This window comes from Callithrix jacchus, chromosome 12 (genome assembly GCF_049354715.1).
Source record: "Callithrix jacchus isolate 240 chromosome 12, calJac240_pri, whole genome shotgun sequence".
Classification (NCBI taxonomy): Eukaryota; Metazoa; Chordata; class Mammalia; order Primates; family Cebidae; genus Callithrix; species Callithrix jacchus.
In genome coordinates this window covers 125,619,286-125,628,814 of record NC_133513.1, presented here as the reverse complement: position 1 = coordinate 125,628,814, position 9,529 = coordinate 125,619,286, and the positions used below count along the sequence as shown (strand labels likewise).

The 9,529-nt window shown below is 56.7% G+C and overlaps 1 protein-coding gene across 4 annotated transcripts in view; it reads left to right on the top strand.

The window, feature by feature from the left end:
- The first annotated feature begins 7,188 nt into the window (after positions 1–7,188).
- STK32C (serine/threonine kinase 32C) overlaps positions 7,189–9,529 on the top strand; it is a 114,126-nt gene continuing 111,785 nt past the window's right edge. For 2 of the 4 annotated variants that reach the window (XR_013525201.1, XM_054243491.2), the window contains exon 1: positions 7,189–7,594. Coding sequence is in view for 1 of the 4 variants with exons in the window: in XM_054243491.2 (XP_054099466.1) it covers positions 7,333–7,594 (262 nt within the window). In the remaining 3 variants the exon portion in view is untranslated. Of the gene's footprint in view, positions 7,595–8,976; positions 9,394–9,529 lie in introns of those variants that run through there. The other 2 variants (XR_013525203.1, XM_054243496.2) reach the window with 1 other exon arrangement.

Genomic DNA, 9,529 nt, shown 5'->3' with positions numbered 1-9,529 from the left:
TTACATATTCTTAAAGAATTGATCCTTTCATCATTTGAAATGTTCCTCTTTATCTGTAATAATATTCTTTGTCTTGAAATCTACTTGATCTGATATAAATATAGCTACATCACATTTCTTATTATTGTTTGTATGGTGTATCTTTTTTCCATCTTTGTACTTTAAAACTCCTTCTTAGTGTTTAGGTTATAATTCATCTTATTATTTAAGATGCACCTTTGAAAATCAGCATATATATATTCTGATGGTCTCTGTCTTCTAATTGAAGTGCGTAGTCCATTTACATTTAATGTAATGATGAACTCTACCACTCTCCTCTTTTTTTCCATGTGTCCCATCTGTTATTTTCTTTTTCATCTTCTCTTGGTGTTTTTAGTGGTACATTGTATCTCCTCTGCTGGCTTGTTAGCTGAGCCACTTTTTAAAGGCATTGCTGTGGATCGTGATAGCCACCCTCAGTCTGTCATCATCAAGGCTGAGCTGTAAAACAGCACTTTCAGTGAATGTCAGAAAAGTTCAGCCGTGTCACCGTTTCTTTGCCCTTTGTAAGTTGTGCAGTTGTCATCTGTTTTATGTCTGCACATGCTATTGGGCAGAGTGCTATTAGTTCTGCTATGAACAATGAATTGTCTTTCAACATGAAATTGATTTGCCCTTCTTTACGTTGATGCAGAAGGGCAGAGGGGCAGAGAAGGGCGGGGCCAATATGAGGTGGCACATCTGGCTGAGGGCTGATACAGGCGGTTCTCCACAGGAGATAGGCTGACAGGACCACACAGCTGTAAATATGTGCTTCCCTTCAAGAAAAAGGGACAATCACTCTGAGACCAGTGGGGCCTCTGTGGGCCCAGACAGTTGCTAAGAAATTGCAAGATCTATACATTTAGGAAAGGAGAATTAATTTTTTACGTATGGTTACAAGGGCAAGATAGGAGGATGACTTGAGGTCAGGAATCTGAGACCAGCCAAGCCTATGTGGTTTAACCCTGTCCCTGCTAAAAATACACACACACACACACAAAATAGCTAGATATTGTGGCACATGCCTGTAATCCCAGCTACTTGAGAGGCTAAGGTGGGAGGATTGCTTGAACCTGGGAGGCAGAGGTTGCAGTGAGCCGAGATCATGCCACTGCACCCCAGCCTGGGTGATGGAGCAAGACTCTATCTCAAAAACAAACAACAAACAAACAGACAAATAAATGGATTATAGCCTGCAAGGTGGCCACCGTGACAGGTTGGGAAGCACAGCCCACAGAAAAGACCTGAGACAGGCACTGGAGGGAGGGGTACGTAGAACAGGAATTTAAGTGTAAAGGGTAGGTCAAGTATACATATTCGTCAGTCTATAGACGGAGCTATGAATATTCACGAAGGGGATTCAATGCACATGTATTGAACAAACATGCACGTGACATATGACCCATGTTCACTTTGGGGTGGAGACTTAATATTTTATTATATTTTTAGAGGCTGGAGTGCAGTGGTGTGACCATGGCTCACTGTAGCCTCCAACTCCTGGGCTCAAGTGATCCTCCCACCTCAGCCTCTCTAGTAGCTGGAACCACAGGTGTGCACCACCACACCCAGCTCATTTTTTAACTTTTGTAGGGATAGTGCTATGTTGCCCAGGCTCGTTTCAAACTTCTGACCTCAAGTGATCCTCCTGCCTCCCCAGGTGTTGGGATTACAAACATAAGCCACCACACTCAGCTGAAACCTAAAAGTTAAATAAATTACAGTTAGGCCCTATACATAGGTCTTTTCAGGAGAAGATAGCACGCAGGTGCACAGCCTCTGTAAACCAGCCAGAACCAGCCCAAGCAATCCAAGGTCAGTGGTCTCTCGCCAGGAGAAAGTTACACTCTGTACAGTGAAAGCTGTTGTTCCGGCTGGGGGGCAGGCCTGGGGCTCACTTGGTGGCTGTGGAGCTGCAGCTGTTTTAACGTTGCTCATCCCGAGGCCAGCGCTTGCTTACCTGCTGGAGAAGAAAACCCGTTTGCCGTGAGAAGGTCCTTTACTCTGTAAGTGCAGGTTCGTGACTGCACCCACCCCCCCCCACCGCACAGCTGTAGGTCCTGTTTATAATTTCCTATCTTACCGCCACAGAGTCCGTTCTGTCGGTCTTACGGTCTCCAGCTTAACATTAACACTGTTTGGTTGTTGTGTCTAAACCCTAAAAGGGAGGGGGTATCAGGAGACCTGTGTGATCTCCCATCCCACCATCAGAGCCAGGAATTCAGGGTTTTTCTTGTTTTATTTATTTATTTGAGACAGAGTCTCGTTCTGTTGCCCAGGATGGAGTGCAGTGGCATGATCTTGGCTTACTGCAATCTCTGCCTCCCAGGTTCAAGTGATTCTCGTGCCTCAGCCTCCCGAGTAGCTGGGATTTTAGGCATGTGCCACCAAACCTGGCTAAGATCTTTATTTTTAGGAGAGGTGGGGTTTCACCATGTTGGCCAGGCTGGTCTCGAACTTCTGACCTCAGATGATCTGCTTGCCTTGGCCTCCTAAGGTGCTGGGACTACAGGCGTGAGGCAGCACACCTGGCCTAGAGCTCAGTTTTAAGGTTTTTCTGGAGTTTCTTTGGCCAAGAGTGCATGCGTCCCATTGGTTGGGGGCTCAGGGTTTTAACTCCAGCTTACAGAGTGCAGCCCTGAGCCACAGAGAAGTCTTGCCAGATCTTGAAGCCTCATGGAACTTGCCCTGCTGGATTTGAGCTCAACTTGGGACCAGGGACTCCATTTATTCCTCTTTCTTTTTCTCTTTTGGAATGGGAATCTTATGCTGAGCTCATCACTGTCCCTTGGAGGCATATTCTCTAGTTCCATAGTTGCACAGGTAAATAGGAATTTTGCCCGGAATGGATTGAACCAGGGTCTTACCCATGCCCGGTTTCGATAATGAGTGCTAGGATTTTGAGCTGAAAATAACTTTTAGACGAGAGGCTGCGTGCAGTGGCTCACACCTATAATCCCAGCACTTTGGGAGGCTGAGTGGGGTAGATTGCTTGAGCCCAAGAATTTGAGACGAGCCTGGGCACCATGGCAAAATCCTTGACTCTACCAAAAGTACAAAAAGTTAGCCGGGTGTGGAGGCGTGCATCCGTAGTCCCCACTGCCCAGGAGGCTGAGATGGGAGGATGGCTTGGGCCTGGGAGGTTGAGGCTGCCGTGAGGCGTCATAGGGCCCCTGCACTCTCCAGCCTGGGCAACAGAGTGAGACCCTGTCTCCACATCTTTAGGTGGGAATTTGGACTGAGTTGATGCTGTGATGGTTGGGACTTGGGGGCTGTAGAGTGCAGTGAACACACGCCGTACACGGATGTGGTGGGTTAGATGGCCTGGAAAGAGCATCTTTGCAGAGGTAACTAAGCTAAGGACCTCAAGATGGGACCATCCTGGAGCGCGGTGGGCCTAAGTCCAATGACAAGTGTCCTTACAGAGGAAGAAAGGGGCGGAGCACACAGATGAAAAGGTGCCAAGGTGCCATGATGATGGTGGTGGCAGGGGCTGGGGTGGTGGGTCCCTACACAGAGCTGAGCACTGAACTCGTGCTCGGCCCGGCGCACTGCAGCGGGGGTGAGGGCTTGTTCCTAGCGGCTGCAGCCCATCCTGCGTGTCGTGTCCCTGTGCTCCTTCCCAGTCACTAGGTGGCCACATGACCTTTAGAATCAATACTGTCGCCATAGCGACCAAGTGTCCCTGCACGTGAACTCCATGGCCCTGGCCTTCCAGGAATCCTCAGTCGCAGGCCCCGCCAGGGCTGAATCTGAGGGTGCCACAGCTGGAACCATCTGTCTTCCATTTCTCGGAAGGGAGGCTATCCATGGATTCTCCGTGTAGGTGACACCCAGCATCGGAATCCCATTTCCTGTTTTGGGAGTCAGTTCTGAGATGTGTTTTCCAGCAGGAAACAGCACCATGAATTGGGTGATGTGGGGAGATTTAATAGAAGGACACTTAACAAAGGCGTGGGCAGAGCACACGCGGTAATTTCAAAATGATGACAGAAGACAAAGCACACGTTAAAACTGGTGTGACCGAGCTGTGTGCCAGTTATGTGGTGATGGCTGACCCGTGTCCAAGGCATGTCCCTCAGGAGGCTTGGCTGTATGGAAGAATCACAGACAATTGCACATGAAACCTGGTGTCAGGGACTGCACCTTGTACACCAAACCACCCCCAGCCCTTCGGCACGTGCTGTGGCCACACACTCGCTGTCCTGTAGCGCAGACCCTCTGTCCTCCCACACGAGCCCGTTTCTACCTTAGGGCCAGTTCCTGCTGCTGGAACCCAGACTCCTGGCCTTTCTCAGGCTACTTGTTCTTGCTCAGGCCTCAGCTTCAGGGCCACCTGCTCAGACTTGTGCTGGACACTCCAGCTAAAGTGGTCCCAGGATCATGCATATTCTGTCCTGTCTGTGGGCTCCTGCATGCTAGATGTCAGGTGCACTGAATGCATTTATCTGTCACACTGTCACTCGGTCTCCTGTCACTGGAAGGGGCAGACAGGGTCGCTGCCCCAAGGAAGCTGATGTTCCTGCACAGCCTGGGCACGCAGGGAAGCTCAGGAGTGCTCTGCTGGCCCCACCGCCCCTTTCCATCCACAGCTGGCCTGTCCCAGCCTCAGTCCCTCCTGGCACCCCCCCCAGAACTTCAGAGCTGCCTCCCATGAGGCAACAGGACTTGGCGAGCTCCTGGGTGCAGCGGCTCCTGACCTCTCCTCTGTCTCATGCCCACCCTGTGGACCCCTTACACTCTTGTGTCTTGTGTCTTGTGCTTGCCTGGACTCTGTGCTGTGCTGGGCAGGGGGTCACCTGGACAGCCCAAGAGTTGTGCCCTGAGCCCACAGGCCCCTGCAGGGCTGATCTGCATTGGCCAAATCTTAGGACCCAGCATTCTTTTGGGAGCTGCTGTTTCCCCACAGCCTTCCCATTTCCTGATCAAGGGGCAGGTGCCTGGCTTGGTGTTTGAGGCTCACAGCAAGGTGCTGTTGGAGGGTCTCCTAGTTTGGTGTGCAGACGTCCCATGACCCCTCTGGCCCGCTGCACTCTGTCTTCTGCAGGACTTGGTGTCCCTGGGTCAGGGCCCCCTTTGGGTCCTCTGTCCAGAGGAACATCCAACCTGAACTGCCCGGGCCTGGGAGGCATCCTGGACTCTGGCTGTATTTACATTCTCCCGCCTTTCAGGGTCCAGGTTACCTGCAGTCCTCACACTCTCCACTCTTCAGAGCTGCCTTTCTACCTGCTGTCTGAAGTCCATTAACATATTCTCCCTTCTCCTGTCCCCTCTTTGGTTGTGGTGGGGACGTTATAGCTGTTGTTCATTTTCTGCCACTTTTAGGGGTCAGAGGGAGGGGAGGAGAGGAGGTTATGTATGTTCAGAGGCTGTGCATTTTGGGAGGAGCCCTGGGCAGTCTGATGTGTGCGCTGGGTGTGCAGAGTTCCAGGCACTGCCCTGCCTCGGTGCCTCCCCTTCCAAACGCGCCTTCATCGGTCCTGTTGGGATGGGCACCGAGGGCTTCCTCAGGCAGATGCTGAACCTGCTGCTTTCTGCGTGCCTACTGGAGAATGGCAATTTCGAGGGAGAGCAGAGGACAGTGCTGTGTGGCTGCAGGGACTGGGAAGTCGGCTCTGTGCACCAGAAGTTTAGTTAAGAGACTGATGCGTCTGTGCTAGCCAGGGAGGGAGACCTGCGGTGGCTGGTGGGTCAGGTAACCTAGGCTATGCTGCCATAAAAATACCATCTAAATCTCAGCAGTGAAATGCATGCTATTTCTCCTTGTTCTATGTGTCTTAGGCGGCTGCGTGTCCTAGGCAGGTGCATGTCCTACGGGTGTGCGTGTCCAGGCGGGTGCATGTCCTACGGGTGTGCGTGTCCAGGCGGGTGCATGTCTAGGTGGGTGCCTGTCCTAGGCAGGTGGTTCCATGTCCTAGGAGGGTGTGTGTCCTAGGCGGGTGGGCAACGGCTCCATTCCTTGCAGTCCCCAAGGGATGGGGCTCCTGTTGGCTCAGAAGCCACACAGACTTCCTGTGCTCACATTTCATGTGTCAGGCAGTTAGGGTAGGTGACCACCCTGAATGTCAAAGGTCAGGAGAGGCAGGGCCCACGGTGGCTGAAGGGCTGGGTTGACAATTGTGCGAGATGGGATGGGTCGGGGCGGGAGACAGGGGCAGGCCGCAGGAAGTCTCCTCCAGGATTTCACAGGGGAGGAAGGGACCCGGGTTTTGTGGCCTTGCTACAGGGAAGTACCTAAGTAAGTAAAAACTTTATAAAGTCAAACAACCCGGTACCAAAAACCGATTCTTCAGTGGCAAACTCTAGGGGCAGGTGGCGAGGTTCCATGCAGAGCCGCGCCTTCTCCAGGGCACTGCACGTGCCCAGCGCTTTCAGCGCACACGGTCGCACCTGGCCCTGCGCAGGGGCGGAGGCACCCGGAGGTTAAGCCGCGCCCCAGGCCTCCGAAATATGCCGAATGCCCGAGGCCCCTGCCGCATCTGGGCCACTCGGGCACCTGTTCTCAGGCCAGGCAGGGGTCGCGAGGATGGGGCGGGGGTGCCCGAGAGCGCGGACGCACCCTGGGCGCCCCCGTGTGCGCGCTCGCAGCCAGGCCCGCCCCGCCCCACCCTCTGGCGCAGCGCTCGGGCGCCGCCTGCAGCCTCCTGACCGTGAGCCTGGCCCTGCACGGCCGATTCCCGCCGCCCGCATCCCGGGCCTGCAGCCCGGCCTCACCCTGCGCAAAGCAGAGGGCTGGAGCCTCAGACTCCTCGCCCCGGGCGGCGGAGGCCGCGCGCCGGCTGTTTTCACCAAGGAGGCAGGGGAGGGAGGCCCGCGGAGACCGCGAGAAGGTCCTGCCACCGTGCCCGGCAGCGCTGTCTCCGTGCCAGGGACGCCGAGCTTCCGGGCCCGGGATACCGGTGGGGACGCTCCCTGCCTCCCTCGCTGTCGTCCCCGCCGTCTAGTCGGAGCCGTGGTCCCCGTGTCCTGGCGAACCACAGCCCCCATCCCCAGACTGGAGGCGGCCACCCGGTCTCGAGCGACACTCTGGGTGCCGGCTCCGCCCAGGCCCCGCCCCCACGCCTCCTCGGAGCCCCGCCCAGGCCCCGCCCCCACGCCTCCTCGGAGCCCCGCCCGGCTCCGCCCCCTCCGGAAGCTCCGCCCCTTCCCCGCCCCCTGCACTCGCAGGCTGCGGGGCGGGTTCCGCGGCCCGGGAGAGCGCACGGCGGGCGCTGCGGGCCCCGAGCGCTCCCGCCGCCGCCGCCGCCGCCGCTCCCGGCCCTGCGGGCCGGCCATGCCCGGTGCTCCCGCCGCGGCGCGCACCCAGGCCCGGCAATGAGGAGCGGCGCCGAGCGCAGGGGCAGCTGCGCCGCGGCGCCTCCAGGCTCGCCGCCCCCCGGCCGCGCGCGCCCCTCCGGCTCCGACGCGCCCCCGGCCCTGCAGCCGCCCGCTGCCGGCCAGTCCCGGGCCCGGGACTCGGGCGATGCCCGCGCGCAGCCGCGCCCCCTGTTTCCGTGGAGCAAGTGGAAGAAGAGGATGGGCTCGTCCATGTCGGCGGCCACGGCGCGGAGGCCGGTGTTTGATGACAAGGAGGACGGTGAGTGCGGCTGCGGGGAACGCGTGGGGGCCTGGCGCTCTCGTGGGGGCGGACGCGGCGGGGCGGCTTTTCCCCGCGGCGTCCACCCGGTGGGACGGCGTGCCGGGGTGCGCCGGCTTCCGGAGCAGCTCCACGCGAGTCTGGGGCGCCAGCCGCGTCCTCCGTTTCCCGTGGCGGCGCCGCGGGCGGAGCAGGCTGGGCGGGGGGCCCGCGAGGCGAGGGTCTCCCGGGCTGTGGCGGCCCCGGGCTTGTGCGCGCCTCTGCCCACCGCCCGCCCCAGCCCGGGTCTTCCGCCCTCCGTATCCACTCGCCCGGGCCCACGTGCGGGCTCGGTTGTACTTTGCTGTTAGGAGGCGCTCACCTGTGCGGAGTGCCTGCCCCACAGGTGGCGGCCCGGCCGCTGCGAGGCCCGGTCCCCGTGGTGACCGCGTGGTGTCCCGCCTCGGCACAGCCATGTGTGCTGGAGGCAGGGCCTGGCCTCTCAGGAACGAGTGCGCAGTGAAGTCGTGCAGTAAAGCTACCAAGCCCGGGGACTGGTGTCTCGAGTGACCGAGCAGCAGTGGGCTGCCGGCAGAAAAGGCCGGGCGAGGAGACAGGGTTCCCCCGACTTAGCGCTTGTCCGGAGGTTCCGCGTGGCGTCTGCGGGTGGACACTGTAATACAGTCACCTGCAAACATACAGCTCTTTTCTACAGATGCCATGTAGATTATTTGAAACGGTGCAACGATGACACCTTTCATGTTTTTTTGACATTTTCTTAATATAATTGAAGTGTGCATTTTTCATTTGTAGGCAGCCTGCAGAGGTATGATGGATCTTTTGTGATTTTAGAGCACAGTGCTTAGGAGCCCAAGCTATTTACTTGGGATAAATAATTTAAGCATTATGGGAAATTACAATAATATGACCTTGGGCCAGCGTTGGTAAGTGCGGGGCTGTGCACCGGTGTTCCTCCTGGAGACAGCCACCGGGGATTGATGATGTGCTGCCCAGGAAGAGGGCTGGAGGCCCAGCCACACCAGGTCCCGCACCTTCCAGGGTGGCCGTCACTGTTTCCTGAACTTCGGGAGAGCAGAACTCACTGTGGTGAATGTTTAATACATGTTTTTGTTTTTAACATAAATGTTCAAGCTAAAGAAAGCCCAGAGTGAACTAGGCCCTAATCAGGAGGCAGATTTGCATCTAGTTTCTGGCTGCAGATGAGAGAAGGTCTGGGAAACGCATCCCGCTCAGCGCTTGCTGGTGTCGGCCACGAGCTGGCTGCTCTTCTGGGTCTCTGCGAGTTGCTCTCCAGTGCGGCCGAGGTGGGACTGGAAGCAGTGATGTGGCCCTGGGTGGCCTTCGCTTTTTAAGTTAGACACGTGTTCACAGTGTGTTATGTCACAGAATTCAAGGATCACTAGAAAGGCAAAAAGAGCATAGAGTGTGTCTGTGGGGCTCACAGTCTGACTTGGGGGTCATTTTGTCACTGTATTTACCTAGCGTAGGGTGGTGTGGTGGAGGTCTCAGCTGACGTGTCCCATGGACCCCGGCTCCTTATGACGTGGCATGCAGCCACATCCCACGCTGAGCGCCTGCCGGGACTTAGCTGGGCTTTCTGTGGTGAAATCGGGAGGGCAAGGCCGGCCACTGGCCCAAATAGCAGAGGACATTCTCTGGGCAGGTGACTGCTTCGTTCCCCTTCTTCTGGTCATTGGCGGGGCGCAGACAGCTTGGGAGTCATGGCACAGTGTTTGCAGAAGAATGTGGTGCAGCACTGCGTGAAAGCCGGGGGGAGTGACGCTGTTGGAAGGAGAAAGGTGAGTCTTTTAGGAGGGGACTGTGGCATGAGCCCCAGCTCTTTCCGGTTGGCCAAGTCACTCCTGGGCGCTTCGGTGGCCCCACGCAGCAGCACTGGCTTCAGGAGGCCCTGAGGCTGTGGTGGGATTTCCGGTT